This window comes from Sapajus apella, unplaced genomic scaffold (genome assembly GCF_009761245.1).
Source record: "Sapajus apella isolate SASKATOON/1434 unplaced genomic scaffold, GSC_monkey_1.0 scaffold2, whole genome shotgun sequence".
Lineage (NCBI taxonomy): Eukaryota > Metazoa > Chordata > Mammalia > Primates > Cebidae > Sapajus > Sapajus apella.
The window spans coordinates 39,266,454-39,288,516 of record NW_022436942.1 but is presented as its reverse complement, the minus strand read 5'-3'; the positions used below and the strand labels follow the sequence as shown (position 1 = coordinate 39,288,516).

At 37.0% G+C, this 22,063-nt stretch overlaps 1 protein-coding gene across 3 annotated transcripts in view; it reads right to left on the bottom strand.

The window, feature by feature from the left end:
* The window catches only part of OTOGL (otogelin like), a 195,718-nt gene that overhangs the window by 75,300 nt on the left and 98,355 nt on the right, over nucleotides 1–22,063 (bottom strand). For all 3 annotated transcript variants that reach the window (XM_032296527.1, XM_032296546.1, XM_032296537.1), the window contains one exon: nucleotides 5,920–6,054. In XM_032296527.1, the coding sequence (XP_032152418.1) occupies nucleotides 5,920–6,054 (135 nt within the window). The remainder of the gene's footprint in view (nucleotides 1–5,919; nucleotides 6,055–22,063) is intronic.

The following is a 22,063-nucleotide window of genomic DNA, read 5'->3' as shown; positions in this document are numbered from 1 at the left end:
ATATTGTTATTTGGTCATGTCTTTTCTGAATTCTGTAAGAAAAGACACAACAATTGCACAAAATAGGAAATACATAAAAACTGATAATCAGATACAAACTAGCAGATGAACTCCACATATATAAATGGGCAAAGGGAAAAGGTATTTCAGTTACATGTGAGGAAGAACAAAACAAGGGAGTGGACACAGAATACATTAAGTGATATCCCTGCCGAACTGGAAATTCTACATCTGTGATGAATAAATATGACAGAATGAAAAAAGGTATGGCCTTGCCTGCAAAAGAGAGAAATTTTGTCCTGCTTATGTTTCTGAGGCGTTAATGAGAGCATAGAAATAGTCTACTGACTTCATTAAATATTTACGGAAAATCAGAATTATTAAGTTTGGTAGGAGACATAGCCTTCCCAATTCAGAAAAAAAGAAGCTGCGAGTGCTTCCTTTAAGTGAAAAGGTGAAAGTTCTCTACTTAATGAGAAAGAAAAGAAATTGCATGCTGAAGTTTCTAGGCATACAATTTCTAAGATCTATGGTAAGAATGAATCTTCTACCTGTGAAATTGTGAGGAAGGAAAAAAAATGCATGCTAGTTTTGCTGCTGCATATTAAACTGCAAAATTGACAGCCACAGTGCATGGTAAGTGCTTAGTTAAGATGGAAAAGGCATTAATTTGTGGGTAGAAGACATGAGCAGAAACGTGTTCTGGTTGATGGCAACTTGGTCTGCTACTATCTACGGTTTCAGGCATCCACTGGAGGTCTTGGAGCCTAACGTTCATAGATAAGGGGGAACTACTGTATGTGTGTAGTGGGGTGGGAAGGGTTGAATTACCATCAGAGGGACTCAGGAAGGCTTCTTGCAAGGGGTGGGTGTGAACTGATCTGCAAGAGATTATGCATAGCAAGCCATACAGGGTTGAGAATGAGAATGCAGAAGAAATCCTTCCAAACAAAAGAAATGGCTTGAATCAAGACATGGGGACAAGAAAGTCAAAGATTTCTTCAGAACTAAGGAGAGTACCAAAAGGTTAGAGCATGAATTACATGATATATCATAGCCTGAGACCTTTTGCAACCAAGTGACCCATACAGAGTAATTATCACATGTGCAAAATGTAGTCAATAAAGGCTTTCGAACAGGGAAGTGGCAGACCATGGTTGGTCTATTAAAAGAAGATAATTTATGCAGTAGAAATGATAAAGCAGAAAGAAACGAGAGATGGAACACACCAGGAAATGTTAGAGTACTTTTATCATAAAGTCGGAATACACAATATTCTTCATGAGCAAGGGCTATCCATGGTTATATTGAATCTGACATTGAAATTAACTCATATAATAACTTCAAAAATGCACAGTTAACATCAAAGTAAGACAAATTTGGCCAGAAGCAAAAAAGTTGGGAAAAAGATAGGAAATTCTTTGGTTACTTTTCTCCTTCAAATAATAACAAAAGCATAGTTTGAAAATACTGCACTACAGTAGACTTTTTAATAAATATTTCAAAGGAAAAATGAAATAAATTTGGTCATATCCATAAGAAGTTTTCAGTCTCCTAGACCAAGGTCATACTTAAAACAGGTGTACAATATATTATACAAAACAGTATATATTGTATATAACCATATGTTTTGTTAACTAGCTCTCCCTGATTTCATATCCTTCCACTTCCCAATCCCCACCCTCACTGACTAGGCTTCAGCTATGCTGACCCTCTTTCTGTTCTTCAAATTTACCTAAGCTTTTACCCATCTCAAGTGTGCTCTTGGCATTCCTCCTGCTAGGAGCTCTGTTCTCCCAGATCTTGGCATCATGGCCTCATTCCCATCAGTTGTGACCCATTTGCTCCCTCCTCTGTGAAGCCTCCCCGTTTGCCCCAATAGAAATTTCATCCTCAAGACAGGTTGGATTGGTGGACATTTGGACAGTGCAATGCTCTTCTGAGCAAGGGTAGTCCCTTGTTCAGAAGTGGACCCCCCTACTTGAGGTTTCATATTCTGTAATTGCCAACTTGAAATTCTAATTTTAGCTGTGAATTAGTGTTTTGTCAGTGAAGTTCAATGAGACAAAGAATTATGTGTCTGGGCCTTGAAGCCACGTCTCACATCTCCTGCTATCCGCCCAACCTCCCCGGGATTGGTTCTCAGGTGCCTGCTTCTCTGCAGCCACCCAGAGACCACTGCTTCGCTCCATTCGCAGCACAGAGGCAGGATTAGTTGGACTTATGTATGTACACCTAAGTGCCAAGTTGGAATTATGAGGCAAGGAGGGTGCACAGCACTGACAGGGTGTGCACTTACCTCAGGGCTATCCCTATACTTGAGTGACCATGGCATTCAATGACGATTCTTTAAAAAACACCATGACGCATCAAGAAAGAACATGAAACAAGAAAATAAAACATTTTCCCTGTTTTGAACAAATTGTATAGCTTGCCCTGCCCCCAAGTTAGTCTCTGCCACAAAACCTACTTCTGTTGTTTCCACTGCACTTTTTAGTATCTTTCTATCATCTTGTCTTTGACTTTATTATTTCTCTTTTGCTCAGTTTAGTTTTGCATCAGTTATCCTGACACAAATGTACATCTTTTCTATTTGGCTTTAGACATAAAATCCTTCATTTCCATTAGCTAGGGCAGTTTACTACAAGAAAATCCTCTTCAGTCAAAGGGAGTTGCCATATGCCTTACTTTTCAGATTCATAAGTAATATGTCTCATTAGAAAAGTGAGGTATTATGAATTGTCCAAAATAGAGATCTTCACTTCAGATGAGAATTAGAGCACTTTAAACAAACTCTAATGATGTTAGCAAGGCAAGTTAGAAATACGGAGAATTAAAATATTTAAAGTACAGCTTAAATAAATCAAAATATGTATATCTTATACATTTGATAATATTAGAATTGTACATTTACATATGAAAAATAACAGAGCTTTTTTTTTTTTCTTCCCCTGGATGGGTGATCCATCTACCATAAAATAAACAGCACTTATTTTTCACTTTTCATGTTTGAGAAAAAAATATTGCAGGGGATTTCTTTAGAGTCAAACTCTTTTTATGCCTTTTCATAAAAAGATTAACTTATGTCATACAGCCTATTTAAAGGAGATTCATTAACACCTTCATACAAGTGAAAATTGGAAATTGAAAGTTATGTGGAGTTGTAATCACCACCAAATGTGTGATCAAATGTGTTAAACTGTCTTTATAAGACCCTTTACTATTTTCTGCTTCTTTTTTTAACATCCTTGTTTTTAGAAATAACCTTCAGCTATAAATGACTATCTGGTTGGTGGTTATGACAAACTGCTGTAATTACTTTAAAAACATGTCAACACGATTGTAGAAACTCTGTTTTGCCCAAAGTTTGATTGCTGCCCAGTTAGTTTCAATGTTTCTGACTGAAAGATGAGTTACGTTTTAAGGTAATTGTTCTCAAACTTTAGCGTGCACAAGAATTTCAGGTACCACTAAAAATGTCAATTTTGTTTTCAACATCAGCCATTCCAATTACTGAAGTAGGTCTCAGGAACCAACACTTACAAGAAAAATTCCAGATGATTTTAATGAAGATTTGTAGACCAAACTGAGAGAAAACACTGCTCTAAAAAAAATCTCAGAATATAGCTCAGTTTTTAAAGGCCATTTGTCAAATCATGTACTTTCTTTTTTTTTTTTTTTTTTTTTTTGAGATGGAGTTTCACTCTTGTTACCCAGGCTGGAGTGCAATGGCACGATCTCGGCTCACCACAACCTCCGCCTCCTGGTTCAGGCAATTCTCCTGCCTCAGCCTCCTGAGTAGCTGGGATTACAGGCATGCACCACCATGCCCAGCTAATTTTTTGTATTTTTAGTAGAGACGGGGTTTCGCCATGTTGACCAGGATGGTCTCGATCTCTTGACCTCGTGATCCACCCGCCTCAGCCTCCCAAAGTGCTGGGATTACAGGCGTAAGCCACCGCGCCCGGCCAAATCATGTACTTTCTAGCTCTAAAATTTCTCGTCTATAAAATAAGGTTCAAATATCTTGTACCATTCGAGAGCTTCCATAGTCGGGACTCAGCCCCCTCAATCCATTGCCTTTACCCAATGTCCCCTGAAAGGCAGCTGGTCAGGACGCTCCTCAGTGAATCTCCTTGCCACTTCCTCCATACACTGTCCTATACAGTGTGCTTCCACCAATCTAAATGGCCTGCAGTTATCCAAACATGCCATTTCATCTCTAAGCTCTGCCCCATTGAGTGGGTTTATTCCTCTGTACTGATTGCTACCCTACTCCCTCTCTTCACTCAGCTAATGCCATCTCATCCTTTAAGACTCAGTGCAAATCATTTCCTCCAGAGCATGTCATCTGAGCCTTCAAAAATAGGGAAGATAAAGGAGATCAGAAGAATCATTTCTTCAAATCCTTTAATTTATATTTTCATTTCAATCCTCACACAAACTAAAGAAATAGATTCTAAAATCTTCCCAAATTAACAGATGGGAAAGCTGCAGCTTGGAGAGGTTAAGTAAACTTGCCCAAAGTTACAGAGCAAGTAGGTGATGGAACAGAGGTTCCAAGTTAGTACTGAGTGAGTCTGAAGTCTATGCTCTTAACAACCACCCTAAGTGCCCCAGGTTGCTTTACATGTTCTTCCCAGGAGTTCCCATATTATCCTATATAAATTCCTGCCAGAGGACACCATGCTGCACATCATTATTAACCTGACTGTATGCCTCACTTGAGCAGAAACTTCTTAAAAGCAAACACAGTGTTATTTCGCTGTTGTGGCCCCGATAATTAGCACGTTTTGATATTCAGTAAACATTATAAAAGAATGTATGACATGAATGAATGAATGAATGAATGAAATTTATTCATTCTTTTAAATTGGGCAGGCTCCAAGAATACAAGAAACAAGAACTTGGAGACAATTGGGGAAGATAACCTCACAAGCAGTTTGATTAAAGTATGATACACGTTCTAATAGGGTGCTTGAGAGTATGAGGTGGAGCTCCCTGGAGGAGGTATGATAAGACATATTGCATAAGAATAAATTAAATGAAAAGACAGATGCAGGAAGGAGTGATAATATTAATGAAGGACTAATAAGATGCTCCACCTTCTTGAATATGGGCTTAAAGCAGAAAGTGGTAAAAAAGCAGGCAGGAGAGGTGGGTAACAGCCAGATTGGCAAGGCCTTGGAGGAGCAGTGGGAAGGCATCTGAAAGTCTTGAAGAACCAGAGTGACATATTAGATTTCCATTAAAAATGTACATGTACAAGGCCAGGCACAGTGGCTCACGCCTGTAATTCCAGCACTCTGGGAGGATGAGGCAGGTGAATCACCTGAGGTCAGAAGTGCAAGACCAGCCTAACAAACATGGTAAAACCCTGTCTACTAAAAAACACCAAAATTGGCCTGGTGTGGTGGCACACATCTGTAATCCCAGCTACTTGGGAGGCCGAGGCAGAAGAATTGCTTGAACCCAGGAGGCAGAGGTTACACTGCACTGCAGCCTGGGCAACAGATTGAGACTCAGTCTCAAAAAAAAAAAAAGTACAAATAAAACTACCCATGCTATAGTATGTGAGGAGGGATTAAAGGTGAAAGACTAAAACTAGAAGCCAGGAGTCTAGTCTGGAAGCTACTGAACTAATCTGAACTAATTAAGGCAACAGATGAGGATTACAAGGACCCAAAAGGAGTCTATAGGAATGAAAACAAGAGGGAGGAATTGGCATACAGAGAAGGAAAGTAAGAAGTAAGAAGAGAGAAGTCAAGCATAATTTACCGAAGCCACACAAAATGAAAAAGAAAAAACAATGTAGATCTCCTAACCACCTACAGAGAGAAGCAGCCCAAATCATTTCTATTCTATTTTCAGTATCCTCAGGACAAGTTCAAATGATCCTGAAAGAAATAATTCACTAACCTGTTTGTAAGGAGTATCATTCAGGTAAATTTCAGTATCCCCAACTGAAATCAAAACACTTTTAGAACAAACAATATCGTTGTCAAAGCATTTCTTGTTCTGGGCAATGACAGATATATCTGAATCATCTGTACTCTGAAATGTCAAAAATATTTTATTAATATAAATACATACAATCTATATTATTTTTATTTTTATTAAGAAATCTTAAAGATCAATATTGACAATGGATTGCATCAGAATTGAAAAACAACTTACCTCTAAAATAAAAAGTCATTTTAAACTAACAATGTGAAGAATTTTATAGAAATATAGTAGGATAGCTCGATCTTTAGACACCTAAAATATCTTTGATAAAATTTTGTTGTTCCAGCCAAGTTTTTTACCATTTAATTACTATAACTCAAATGTATAAACCAATTTCATTTTCTTTATCAATAAATAATCAGCAAAACAATAGATCACTTAGGGGAATCTTTAAAAAAATATTCACTTGAAACATGTCTTTTATCTTAAGCATATTTCTGGCTGAATAATTCTGTGTCTACAAATTAGATTTCAAATAGACACAAAACTTTGGTATTTGTTAGTAAATAAAACAATGTGTATTATTTGAGAGCTTGCTTTGAATTTTACATATATTATCCAATTTAATTATTATGAAAACTTTCTGGATTAGGTATTAGTTCCATTTTACAGAAGAGAAAACTGAGGTTAATGGGGATTAATTGATTATCTAAGGTCGAATAGCTAAATAGGTGCAGGGTCAGCTTTCAAATCCCTTATCTGTTTTGTCTTGTCTTGATGCCACTTGTAAAGAAATTAGGAAGGGTCTAGCAATGGTTGAGAAGAAAAGACAATTTTAGGTTATAGGGAATGCCTAACTTCAAGGAACATTATTTATTCTCTCTACTCTAAACAAAACATTTCACCTCCAGTTAGACCCCTTTCTTTGGCAACTCCCCAGTCCATCCACTAAGTCACTCCTTAGAATCAAAGTTTCTAATTTCCTCTCCCAGTTTAATGGATAGGTTTCTTCAATTGTACTGACTCTGGAAATTTTATTATAAAATATTTTTAGTATTCGTTCTTTTAAAGTTTTAATTGGTAAATTATACTTGTATATATTTATGAGATACAATGAGATGTTAAATGTATATAATGTGAAATAATTAAATAAAACTAACATATTCATCAACTCATATACTTACCATTTTTCTAGGAAGAAAGTACATGCTTCTTGTCAAATTTTCAAAGTGGTCCTAATCCTCCCCAAAGTTAAAAGCCACTGCTCTAAGAGCCCTTTCACTAACTGTGGACAGTAGAGATCTCATTAAAAGGCAAGGAAGAAATGTGACATTTCTCTTTGGATTCAGTGTCCAATTTTCAAAGGCCCACACACGTTTTCTGAATCTTTTCCATTTTGAGACATATGGGTCAGTGTTTATTTTCATAGTAAGAAAAAGTCATTAAATGTTTGGCAATCATAGGCCAGGCATGGTGGCTCACGCCTGTAATCCCAGCACTTTAAGACCCAAGGTGGGCAGATCACTTGAGGTCAGGAGTTCAAGACCAGCCTGTCCAATAGGGTGAAACCCTGTCTCTACTAAAAAGACCAAAATTAGCCGGGCATGGTGGTGCACAACTATAGACCCAACTCCTAGGGAGGCTGAGGCAAGAGAATCACTTGAACCTGGGAGGCTGAAGTTGCAGTGAGCCAAGATCACACCACTGTACACCAGGACCCCAGCCTGGGTGACAGAGTGAGACTCTATCTTAAAGAAAAAAAAAAAAAAATGTTTGGCAATCATTCATAGTGGTCTCTTTTTTTTTTTAGAGAGAGATGGGGTCTTGCCGTGTCACCCAGTGCTGGAGTACAGTGGCATGATCATGACTCACTGCAGCCTCAACTTTCAAGGCTCAAACAACTCTTCCACCTTATACTCCTGAGTAGCTGGGAGACTACAGGTATATGCCACCACAACTGGCCAATTTTTAAAACTTTTTGAAGAGTCAGGGTCTTACTATGTCACCCAGGCTGGTCTCAAACTACTGGGCTCAAGCGATTCATTCACTTCAGCTTCCCAAAATGCTATGTTTAGAGGTGTAAGCCACCTTGTCTGATGATCATACAGGTCTAATGTAAATTCTCCACACCTAGTTTTCCACAACTGGCAATATGAACACTAGCTCAATACATCTCTTATTTTGGCTAATATCTTTCTGTCTTTTTAATAAATATTATAGCATAGTGCCTAGAGGATAGGTTTTTAATGAATGGTATTGATGGAGTAATTAATGTGTCCCTCTGTAACCCATTTTTCCTTCATAAATGCTGGGAGCTATTGCTTCTTTTTAAACAATCCTTTTGCAAAGCATTGCCTAAATTTTGAAAAGTGGAATAATAAGGGTCATTAAGATGATTATGCCATTGCACTACTCAAAAAAATAATGTTATACCTTTCTGTCTTTCTGAATAATTTCAAAGAAGAAAAAATACATAATTCAGGGTTTTGTTTTGCTTTTCCTTTTGGGAAAAGTTATTTAGATTAAGGGATGTGAAAAGCTGATTGAAAGGCTTTCTGTTGCCTTATATTTTATTACCATTAATTAAAGTGTTTCAGTGTTAGTTTTATCCTTTATATTAAATCTGAAATGTCAAGAAATATTCTATTTTGTATGGTTTGTCTTATAATATCATGTTATACTGACAGTAATTTGAAACAATAGCAATATACCTAACAGTCACATTTCTATACTTTCCATTTCTAATGTATTTCAAGTTAATATTAGGTTTAGAAATAATGCTGCAGAGTTGCTAAGCAACACAGTAATAATGATAACACAGCTGGAGGAAAAAGGTCAACACCAATGTACCACATGGACTCCTCAAAACACTTTATTCTCAGATACTAAAAGCTTTAATACAGAATATGTCCCAAAATAATTCTGAAATGGAAACTGTCAGAACCTTTCAAGGTAGAATATAATTATACTTGACATGTCAGTATCAGCACCTGTCATAGTCCCAGCCCCTTTTAAGGGTAATTATCCCACACAAAGTCCCTGCTGATACCATAGCCTCAGGCAGCATGGCTTATGTTCCAAAGCAGCACATTCATTGATAGGCAAAGGGACTCCAAAGCTGGCAGAAAAAAAACAAATATACACTACTCAATTCTTTCTCAAATTTGAACCAGAAAATACTGATTCTTTTTAATGTTTTGCAGTAAGATCTGAGGGTGAATAAATACGGAAAGGATATAAGGTAGAGTAAGCTGAACAGCTGAAAACAAGCTGAACATATGAGGAAGTAGAAATGATGACTGAGCTGAAAAAAAAGTAGAGAAAAGACACATAAAAGAAAGTTAGATACACAAGCCTGAGTAAGCAGAAAATAGAGCAGTCACACAAAGATTGTCCAAGTTGCAAGAATGACATCAGGTCATCCAGGAATCTCTGTTGCCTGGGGCCAAAACCACACTTCAGTTGACACATTCCTGAGGTTCTTGTTGGAAGACATACAAAGTTGGAAGAAAGAATAAGAAATATTGTAAGAGGTTACAAAAAGTTTTCAAAAATCTTACCTTGTGATCAAACTAATTAAAATTGGATGGATTTCTTAATATTAACTTTCGTGTTAATAATACAAAATGCAAAGGTAAAATTTGGTTTTCTGTTTGAACAAGTTTTTGTGTTATGTTTTTTGACATTAGATTTTTTTAATTGCACTTTAGGTTCTGGAGTACATGTGCAGATCATGCAGGATTACTGCACAGATACATACACAGCAATGTGGTTTGCTGCCTCCATCCCCTTGTCACCTATATCTGGCATTCCTCCCCATGTTATCCCTCCCAAACCTCCCTATCCCCCACTGTCCTTCCCCTAGTCCCCCCAAACAGACCTCACTGTGTGATGTTCCCCTGCCTGTGTCCATGTGTTCCCATTGTTCCCGCCTATGAGTAAGAACATGCGACGTTTGATTTTCTGTTCTTATGTCAGTTTGCTGAGAATGATTGTTTCCAGATTCATCCATGTCCCTACAAAGGACACAAACTCATCATTTTTTATGGCTGCATAGTATTCCATGGTGTATATGTGCCACATTTTCCTTGTCCAGTCTATCATTGATGGGCATTTGAGTTGGTTCCAGGTCTTTGCTTTTGTAAATAGTGCTGCAATGAACATTCATGTTTATGTGTCTTTATAGTAGAATGATTTATAATCCTTTGGATATATACCCAGCAATGGGATTACTGGGTCAAATGGAATTTCTATTTCTAGGTCCTTGAGGAATCGCCACACAGTCTTCCACAATGGTTGAACTAATTTACTCTCCCACCAACAGTATAAAAGTGTTCCTATTTCTCCATATCCTCTCCAGCATCTGTTCTAAGATTTTTATTTACCTTGAGTATACAACAAAAAAAGGGAAGAGAGAGACAGATTAAATTTACCTTTTTAGCTGTCTTTATTAAGTTTTGAGATTATCTGAGAAACTAAGTCTCCTCTCTACCAAAAAGTAAATGTTTTTGCTTTTCAAAATATTTGAATGGTCACTTTGATTAAATAAATGACATATTTTACAGTTATCTGTGACTCTAGTTTATGATACCAAGTGTTTTAAGCCTTTGATATTTGATACCTTTCCAAATTCTAAATTTATTCTTTTGGCCTCAAACTAACTTTTTAGATATTAGGGCTCCTAAAGTCCAAGACAGGCATATTCATCTTCATTGGTATGTTAAAATCATACCAGAATCATTGTTAAATGTGAAATGGTGTTTAACTTTCTTTGGGTTATATTTATGTGCATGTGTCATTAATATATGTTCCATAATTATATGAAATTCACATAATTCTGGTATGTCTTAATACATGTTATCAGGAATAATTATGACTATTATGTTAAATTATTGTATTCCACAGAAATAATCAAATTTCCTTGTCAATTGTGTCTTTAGCAGCCATGGCTATTCCAAGACTTTTGTCACTCACAGACAATTATTGTTTTACTTTGATTCTTCTCAAATTTATAATCAGCTGCAGTCCACATCTTGCTTCCTTAAGGAAGTTTATGGAAATAACTCTGACAGGTGCTCTTGAATGCAGGTTTATAACTTTCAAGATTGTGCCATTGGACTAGAGAGAAAACTTCTGGGACTCTCATTGGAGAGCAGATGTGTTTGTGAGGATTGCTGGCCCCATACTGGGCAGAACGGGAGTTAACTGCATGGGACTGAGCTAATAGAAGGCTGAAATAATTTTTTATGACTTCTTTGTTTGAAACTTTGGGATTCTTTTTGTTTTTTTTTTCTAGAGTCAATTATACATTTCTTTCTTTTGAGCTGTTTATAGCTTACAACAATTTGAGTGAAGTATGCTCTTGTGAGCAAAATTTGAGGCATATTTCTTCCTCTCTGATTTCTCCAGAATTTGAAAACCATTTGTGAGTATTCTTAAACTATGGCAATATAGTTATTTGCATAAGTTCAATTAGAATCTGTTTTCTGTTGTAACAGGACACAGTTAGAGATGCTGGTTATTTTACCAAGGCTTTGACTAGGATGGAATATTTTCAGATATGATTGGACTACTTTGGGGAATTTAAGCTGACTTTGCAGAGCTGGCCAAAGCCTATTGCATAGGAATTTTCTAAAGGAATAAGACATGGAAATACAGAAGCTGTATTTGTTTATGCAATCTTTTTACAATGTTCATGACCTTTTATAAGTAAAGCACATCACTTTCTGACAGGCCTAGGAACCCCAAGTTATTTTGGAACCTCAAGAAGAAAGAAAATAACCCAATTCATACAGGTATTTGCAGGCACAGATAAATCCTTAGCTTTGCTAACCTCAAGAGGCTTTTAAAAGGTCTAACCTGAGGTTATAAAAAAAGTTAAAACAAAACCAATGTAAAAGAACCTATACGAACAATAATTATTCTTGCTGCATTTTGTGCAACTAATCAGGCCAAATATACTAAGATTAAAACTTATTTTGCAAATAAATTGGTCCTATTATGATTTGTCTTTCAAAGAAATGAGGAACTAGAGAGAGGGAAAAATATCGTTTAAGAATAAGCTATTGTACGTCTTTTATTAGATTCTAGCCTTGTCCATTATTTCTTAGTTGTTATTATTTGTCTACAATTCAGATTAAATCCTGAATTCTCTATTATCTACAAGCCTCCAAACTAACATTTTCACTTTTTTCTCACATTTTTCTGACTTGAAATCACTAGAAACTGAAACTGCCTTTGTGCCTGCCTACTGATATATTGACTTTTCAGAAAGTTCACTTCAACATCTGATTGAAACTGCAACACAGAAAAATCTGTCAGACTGCTGATAAAATTTGAAAATGCTTCAGCTGAAAAAACTCATCTATCAACTGCTCCAGACATACAACAGAGTCAACACATAACTAAATGATTAAAACGATGATTGCCCAAAGAATTGCTCTGAATGAGCAGGTGGTAACATAACCTAAATGTTTCCAGAATTGCTTTCCCTTTGTTGTTAAAATTTGGCCTTGATCTCCTTTTTTTCTCCATGTTTTCCTTCCTCCCTTCATTCTTCTCTGTGAGACATAAGACATCATGACCTCCTTGGAATGAGCCTTTCCTAGCCTTAAGCAATCAAACCAAACCCATAACCTAGAGACTCATTTTCTTCTTTAAAGTTTTCTCTAAAAGATTTTGAGAATGGGGAGAATGTGAAAGAAAATAGAATCACAGGATTCTAAACTCACTATGCCAAAGGGAAAGTTAAGCTTGGGAACTAAGTCACACTATACTGCTTTCCTTTTGTTCTCAAACAGATAGCTGTAATTTCACAACCCTTTGTCATAGCTTCATCCATAAGTCAGTTTCCCACAATGATAGGAGGCCACATATCTCCCCATATGGCCTCTCTCACAAATTACTCACAGGGAAATACCTTGTGAGCCCCTAAATCTTTCAGGATACATATTCTTTCTATAAACTAGTCCTAAAATCTAGTTTTGTTGAATCTCACACTGACAATATCCATTACCAGCTTAACTTCACAGGGTTAGGACAAGGACAAGACCAGAAATCATTCCTCTGCCTACCCTGATATGAATGCATAATTGACCTTTTCCTCTACTCCCGCTTTTCACATGTAAAATGCAGATTTACTGAGGCTAATCAGAACCTCACAAGAAGGCTCTGATGAGTCTTACTTGCCTCACTTCCTATTGTGCCTCCTTTTTGTCTCTCCTGCTTGGTCTTTCCCCTTTAAATACTGAAGTTCCCAAAACCCTCTTCAGAAAAAGCACAGGTCACAGATATTCCTGTGACTTGTGTTTGTGTTTGTTTTTTTTGTTTTGTTTTGTTTTTCCACCCCAGGTACATCCTTAATATCCTTAACGTTGGCTAGATAATCTCTATTGATTGAGACCTGACTCAGTCACTTTTTGGTTAATAAGATGATTGGCTTCAAGATGGTTAATACTTATAAATGATACTTATATGGTGAAATTTTTAAATTGGCATCTTCTGAGTCTAAACTTTTAAGTTGGTTTTAAAATAAATTTTCTTCTATGGGACTAAGATAGAAAAAAAGGTTTGAAGACAGAATTGTTAACCAAGAAGTCAGCTAAAAATATCAAAAGTTTTTTTAAAGGAGAGTGACTTCTCCAGTCACATTCAAGATAGGCTAAAGAAGAGAAGGTAATAAAAAAAATAGTATCTTTATCATTTTTATCATTTTACATAAGAAATACCTGTGTATAAATGCTATAATGATTTCAGGGCCTCAATTTATTCCTTATTTCTACAACTTCCTTTTTCATTTAATTTTATTCCCTTAACATACATTTAATTTCTTATTTGATTGATTTTATTATATCTTGCAAAACTTCTCTAAGGCAGAAGATATTCTTACTTTATGGGGAGTAAATTTTATTCAGAATGGAATTTTCATTTGATATTTACATACCATGTCTTTTTCACTGTTTCCTCTTTCTTCCTTTATCCTTCCTTTCTTTCCTTTCTACCTTTCTTTTTATTTTCCTTCCTCCCGTGTCCTTCTTCCATTTCTTTTTCTTTTTTCTTTCAGAAGTGCTATGCCTTTTGAAATGACCTTGCAATTAATTTGCATTTTACTCTCATTTAACAGAAAGAGCTCTATCTAATTTCATTTAGCTCTTTATATTTGCCAACAGCATAATGATTTCCCTTGACTTTCCTCTTTATCTATTTTAATTCTCTATGCATTAATTAATTAATTAATTTTAAAACCAAGGTCTGTACCTTCAAGGTATTATAAGTTCACAGACAACTAAAAGTTTTGTGAAGGAGTAAGACATGGAAATACAGAAACTGTGAGGTCCAATGTTTTTTTTTATTATTATTACATTTTAGGTTTTGGGGTACATGTGAAGAACATGCAAGATTGTTGCATAGGTACACACATGGCAGTGTGATTTGCTGCCTTCCTCCCCTTCACCTCTATCTGGCATTTCTCTTCATGCTATCTCTCCCCATCTCCCCACCCCCCGCTGTCTATCCTCTATTTCCCCCCAACAGACCCTAGTGTGTAGTGCTCCCCTCCCTGTGTCCATGTGTTCTCATTGTTCAACACCTGCCTATGATTAAGAACATGCGGTGTTTGATTTTTCTGCTCTTGTGTCAGTTTGCTGAGAATGATGTTTTCCAGGTTCATCCATGTCCCTACAAAGGACATGAACTCACCTTTTTTGATGGCTGCATAATATTCCATGGTGTATATGTGCCACATTTTCCTGGTCCAGTCTATCTCGATGGGCATTTGGGTTAGTTCCAGGTCTTTGCTATCGTAAACAGTGCTGCAGTGAACATTCATGTGCATGTGTCCTTATAGTAGAACGATTTATAATCCTTTGGACATATACCCAGTAATGGGATTGCTGGGTCAAATGGAATTTCTATTTCAAGGTCCTTAAGGAAACGCCACACTGTCTTCCACAATGGTTGAACTAATTTACACTCCCACCAACAGTGTAAAAGTGTTCCTATTTCTCCACATCCTCTCCAGCATCTGTTGTCTCCAGATTTTTAATGATTGCCATTCTAACTGGTGTGAGATGATGTCTCAATGTAGTTTTGATTTGCATTTCTCTAATGACCAGTGATGATGAGCATTTTTTCATATGTTTGTTGGCCTCATGTATGTCTTCTTTTGCAAAGTGTCTGTTCATATCCTTCGCCCACTTCTGAATGGGCTTATTTGTTTTTTTCTTGTAAATCTGTTTTAGTTCTTTGCAAATTCTGGATATCAGCCCTTTGTCAGATGGGTAGACTGCAAAAATTTTTTCCCATTCTGTTGGTTGCCGATTCACTCTAATGACTGTTTCTTTTGCTGTGCAGAAGCTGTGGAGTTTGATTAGGTCCCATTTGTCTATTTTGGCTTTTGTTGCCAATGCTTTTGGTGTTTGGTCATGAAGTCCTTGCCTATGCCTATGTCCTGAATGGTTTTGCCTAGATTTTCTTCTAGGATTTTTATGGTTTTAGGTCTTATGTTTAAGTCTTTAATCTATCTGGAGTTAATTTTAGTGTAAGGTGTCAGGAAGGGGTCCAGTTTCTGCTTTCTGCACATGGCTAGCCAGTTTTCCCAACACCATTTATTAAACAGGGAATCCTTTCCCCACTGCTTGTTTTTGTTAGGTTTGTCAAAAATTGGAGAGTTGTAGATATGCTGTGTTGCCTCCGAGGCCTCTGTTCTGTTCCATTGGTCTATATCTCTGTTTTAGTGCCAGTACCATGCTGTTTTGATTACTGTAGCCTTATAGTATAGTTTGAAGTCCAGTAGTGTGATGCCTCCCACTTTGTTCTTTTTGCTTAGAATTGATTTGGCTATGCGGGCTTGATGCAGAGAAGGCCTTTGACAAAATTCAACAGCCCTTTATGCTAAAAACCCTCAATAAACTAGGTATTGACAGAATGTATCTGAAAATAATAAAAGCTATTTACAACAAACCAACAGCCAATATCATACTGAATGGGCAAAAACTGGAAGCATTCCCTTTGAAATCTGGCACTAGACAAGGATGCCCTCTTTTACCACTCCTATTCAATATAGTACTGGAAGTTCTAGCCAGAGCAATCAGGCAAGAAAAAGAAATAAATGGCATTCACATAGGAAAGGAGGGAGTCAAATTGTCTCTATTTGCAGATGACATGATTGTATATCTAGAAGATCCCATCGCCTCAGCCCAAAATCTCCTGAAACTGATAAGCAACTTCAGCAAAGTCTCAGGATACAAAATCAATGTGCAAAAATCACAAGCATTCCAATACACGAATAACAGACTTAAAGAGAGCCAAATCAAGAATGAACTTCCATTCACAATTGCTACAAAGAGAATAAAATACCTAGGAATACAACGAACAAGGAATGTAAAGGACCTCTTCAAGGAGAACTACAAGCCACTGCTCAACGAAATAAAAGAAGACACAAACAGATGGAGAAATATTCCATGTTCGTGGTTAGGAAGAATCAATATCATGAAAATGGCCATACTGCCCAAAGTAATTTACAGATTCAACGCTATCCCCATCAAGCTAGCAATGACCTTCTTCACAGAACTGGAAAAAAACACCTTAAACTTCACATGGAATCAAAAAATGTTTTAAGATACTCTGGGAGACAGCAACTGCCACAAGAGACTGAGTGGTGATCAAAGAGAAAAGGCCAGAATCAACACGGGAGGAAAGAGAGCTAGTTGTCAAGGAAGAATGAATTAAATCTGCTATTCATAGAGTTAGTTCCTGCCATAGGAAAGCAACAAGTAAATGAATGGTGCTGGCAGCCATCCTATCCCTCTCAGAAGACATACTGATTCTTCTAGAAAAAGGATGGCTCGGTCACAGAAAATCTTAGCAGACAGAGTAAGCAAAATATTACTAAAGAAAAACTGAAGCAGAAAAAAATTCAAGCACTGAAAAATTTACTGCCTAGCATGATTATACTTCAAGATGATGGAAATTACATTGCACTAGCAAATCACTAGTTTATCTTTGATATGCAATAATTATCTGTTTCAAAGTCAAATAAAATGTTTTTCCATTTATCACATGTGTTGTATTCAATTTGTCCTTAAACATTTTCAGGGCCTAATTCTAGTTTTATTAATTTTAATAAGATTACCCATTACAGTATCAAAAATATACTAGTATAATTATAATTAATTGTTAATGTAAGCTTTCTTCAAGTTACCAAATTAAATTCAATAAAAGTCTAGTTCTGAAGTCTACTGATTGCAAACAAAATTTCTTTTTAAAATAATACCATAAAATAATAAAATATTTCTAAAATATTCAAAAAAGGCATATGCAATTCTAGAACTTCAAAATTTAGAATCTTAATACTCTTTGTGTCTTATGCTTACTAAATTATCCCTGATGATAGATTTCCATCCAGGTAGTAAACTCGTGATCCAAATTTCATTGCTGTTAAAAAATTGGAAAAACATTTCCTGTGACATGTTTCCTTATATACATGTAGGTAATCTACTTAAAATTTGAAACTGAACATGATGGATTTATTTTAGCAGAAGAATACAGTTACAAATTAAGATGAATACAGGAATTCCAGTTACATAGGCTAAATGCCAAACCGTAACACTCTTACCTATGAAATGGACTGGCATCGTTAGATTGCAGCAATAAAGAAATATTGCTATAACCACTCAGCATCAAATACAAGAATATACTTTCCGCTTGCCAGGACTCAGAGTTAAGACAAATACTCGAAATATTTTCTGCACAATCACTATTTGAAATCACAATGATAAATACTACATTTTCTCTACAATAAAAGAAAATGAGGGTAACAGGAGAAAATACTAATAAGTAGTTATTGAGTTCACCAAATGCCCAGCATTCTGCAAAATGACTTGAAAAGAATGATAAGAAATATAAGGCTTTGTCCTCGCCACCAAAACCTTAGAATTTTCTTAGTGAAATCTGTCTTAACATGAAGTATATATAGTAGATACATCTTTACTGGCATGCTTTATATTTAATAGGCCCCTAAAATTGTTTTATTAAATAAATGTAATAATGTGAATGAAGGTCACCACCATACATTGGAAAACATTTGTAGAGATGATGATACACAAAGTTTTTGGGCTTTTTTTTTCTCTGAAACGCTGCTGATCTATAACCTGGGTCACCATATTTAGTTTAGCATCTCTGTTCTTACAAAAGTGGGGCTTCAGGTTTTTTCCTTGTCATAAATTATACTGTGATGAGAGTCACATAAATGTGACTTTCTGGTTTCTTTGTGATATTTTTCTTTTTCTAGAAGGGGAATTGTTGGGTCAAAGCAACAGAAGAGAGTGTTTATGGTAAGCATGGCCAAATTGCTTTCCACTGATGCAGGGCTGACCCACACCTCCACCAGCCACCCACAGATGGGCTGCGCCACTGCACTGTCACCAACACTAACCACCACCACAAAAGTGGACATGTGCTGATTTGATGGGTGAAAACTGGTACTTTCATTTTTTTTTTTTAATTTGTGCATTGTGGTGCACCCTGAGGCTGAACATGTTCCTAAAGTGCACGAGGTGTTCCAAATTTGCTTTCTTGCTTTGACTGTTTATATCTCTTCTATTTGGTTTTCATGTAAAAAAAATAAAAATAAAAATAAAACAAGGTTTTTAATGCTTTTGGTAGAAATGTGCAAATATTTTTTCCATATACAAAATGAAAAAGTTTTGCAGAATCTCTTACTACTTAAAGATACCATAAACAAACATCTTTAACAGAAATGACATATCCAATGGGAACAAGTCATTTTACATGAGATTGTCAGAGAAACTTAATTTTTCCAAATGTGACTTAAATTTGACTATGCAGAAGAAGATAATAATTTCAAAAATAATTAAATCATATTTTTTAAGGAAGTAAAATGTTCTACATCCTTACTACTTAACATATGGTTCGTAGACATGGAGCATCAGCACTATCTAGTAGCTTATTGAAAAGGCAGAACCTGGGAGATTTGGCAAGATGGCCAAATAGGAACAGCTCCAGTCTGCAGCTCCCAGTGAGACCACGCAGAAGGTGGACTATTTCTGCGTTTCTAACCTAGGTACCTTGTTCATCTCATTAGGACTGGTTAGACAGTGAGTGCAGCCCACAGAGGGCAAGCAGAAGCAGGGTAGGGCATCACCTCACCCAGGAAATGCAAAAGGCCAGGGAACTCCGTTCCTTAGCCAAGGGAAGGCATGAGAAACTGTGCTAACCAGCCCAGATACTATGTTTTTCCTACAGATTTTATAACCTGCAGACCAGGAGATTCCCTTGCATGCCTATAATACCAGGTCCCTGGGTTTCAAGCTAAACTGGAGGGTTTTTTTGTACACCAGAAGTGCCTGGAACCTCAGAGAGACAAAACTGTTCACTTCCCTGGAAAGGGAGCTGAAGCCAGGGAGTCAAGTTGTCTCACTCAGTGGGTCCCACTACCATGGAGCCCAGCAAGCTAAGAACCATTGGCTTGAAATTGTCACTGCCAGCACAGCAGTCTAAAGCCTTCCTGGGATGATTGAGCTTGGTGTGGGGACAGGCATCTGCCATTACTGAGGCTTGCATAGACAGTTGTCCCCTCACAGTGTTAAAGAAGCCACTGGGAAGTTTGGACTGGGTAGAACTCACCGCAGTGTGGCAAAGCAGCTGTGGTCAGACTACCTCTCTAGATTCCTCCTCACTGGGCATAACATCTTGAAAGAAAGGCAGCACTCCAATAAGGGGCTTACAAATAAAACTCCCATCTCTGTGGAACAGAGTACCTGGGGGAAGGGGAGGCTATGGGCACAGCTCCAGCAGACTTAAACATTCCTGCCTGCTGGCTCTGTAAACGAGCAGCAGATCTCCCAGCACAGTGTTCAAGCTCAGCTAAGGAACAGACTGCCTCTTCAAATGGGTCCCTGAGCCCTGTGCCTCCTGACTGATGGCATCTCCCAGCAGGAGTTGACAAACACCTCATACAGGAGAGCTCCAGTTGGCATCTGGTGGGTGACCCTCTGTAATGAAGCTTCCACAGGAAGGAGCAGGCAGTAATCTTTGCTGTTCTGCAGACTTTGCTGGTGATACACAGGCAAGCGGGGTCTGGAATGGACCTCCAGCAAACTCCAGCAGACTTACAGAAGAGAGGCCTGACTTTTAGAAAGAAAACTAACAAAAAGAAAGCAATAACATCAACATTAACAAAAAGGATGCCCACACAAAAACCCCATCCAAAGGCCAACAGCATCAAAGACCAAAGGTAGATAAATCCATGAAGCTGAGGAAAAACCAGCACAAAAATGCCAAAAATTCCAAAAGCCAGAATGCCTATTCTCCTCCAAACAACCTAAACTCCTTTCAGATAAGGGCACTGGACAGAGAATGAGTTTGACAAACTGGTAGAAGTAGGCTTCAGAAGGTGGGTAGTGACAAACTCTTCTGAGCTAGAGGAATATGTTTAACCCAAAGCAAGGAAGCTCAGAAACCTGATAAAAGGTTACAGAAACTGCTAACTAGAATAAGCAGTTTAGAGAAGAACATAAATTACCTGATGAAGCTGAAAAACACAGCACAAGAACTTTGCAAAGCATACACAAATATCAATAGCCAAATCAATCAAGCAGAAGAAAGGATACGAGATTAGAGATCAACTTAATGAAATAAAGTGTGAAGCCAAGATAAGAGAAAAAAGAATGAAAAGGAAAAAACAAGGCCTCTAAGAAATATGGGACTATGTGAAAAGATCAAACCTACGATTGATTGCTGTAGCTGAAAGTGACAGGGAGAATGAACCTAAGTTGGAAAATGCACTCCAGGATATTATCCAGGAGAATTTCCCCAACCTAGAAAGACAAGCCAACATTCAAATTCGGGAAATACACAGAACACCAACCACTAAGATAGTTCCTGAGAAGAGCAACCCCAAGACACATAATCATCAGATTCCCCAAGGTTGAAACAAAGAAAAAAATGTTAAGGGCAGTCAATGAGAAAGATCAGGTTACCTACAAAGGGAAGCCCATTAGACTAACAGTGGATTTCTCTGCAGAAACCTTATGAGCCAGAAGAGAGTGGGGGCCAATATTCAACATTCTAAAAGCAAAGAATTTTCAACCCGGACTTCTATATTCAGCCTAACTAAGCATTATAAGCAAAACAGAAATAAAATCCTTTACAGACAAGCAAATGCTGAGGGATTTTGTCACCACCAGGCTTGCCTTACAAGAGCTCCTGAAGGAAGCACTAAATATGAAAAGAAAAAACTGGTATCAGCCACTGCAAAAACATACAAAATGTAAAGACCAATGACACAATGAAGAAACTGCATCAACTAATGTGCAAAATAACCAAATAGCCTCATGATGACAGGATCAAATTCACACATAACAATATTAACCTTAAATGTAAATGGGCTAAATGCCCCAATTAAAAAAAAAAACAGACTGGCAAATTGGATAGAGTCAAGACCCATCATGTGCTGTATTCAGGAGACCCATATCATGTGCAAAGACACGCATAGCCTCAAAACAAAGGGAGGAGGAAGATTTACCAAGCAAATGGAAAGCAAAATAAGAAAAAAGAAAAAAAGAAGCAGAGTTTGCAATCCTAGTCTCTGATAAAATAGACTTTAAACCAACAAAAATCGAAAAAGACAAAGAAGGGTATTACATAAATGGTAAACAGATTAATGCAAGAAGAAGAGCTAACTCTCCTAAATATATATGCACCTAACACAGGTGCACCCAGATTCATAAAACAAGTTCTTAGAGACCTACAAAGAGACTTAGACTCCCACATAATAATAGTAGGAGACTTTAACACCTCACTGTCAATATTAATGACAGATCAACAAAACAGAAAATTAATAAGGATATTCAGGACTTGAACTCAGCTCTGGACCAAGCAGACCTAATAGATATCTATAGAACTCTCCACCCCAAATCAATAAATATCCATCCTTCTCAGCACCACATAGCACTTATTCTAAAATCAACCATATAAGTGGAAGTAAAACACTCCTCAACAAATGCAAAAGAACAAAAATCATAACAGTCTCTCAGATCACAGTGCAATCAAATTAGAACTCAGGATTAAGAAACTCTTCCAAAGCTGCACAACTACA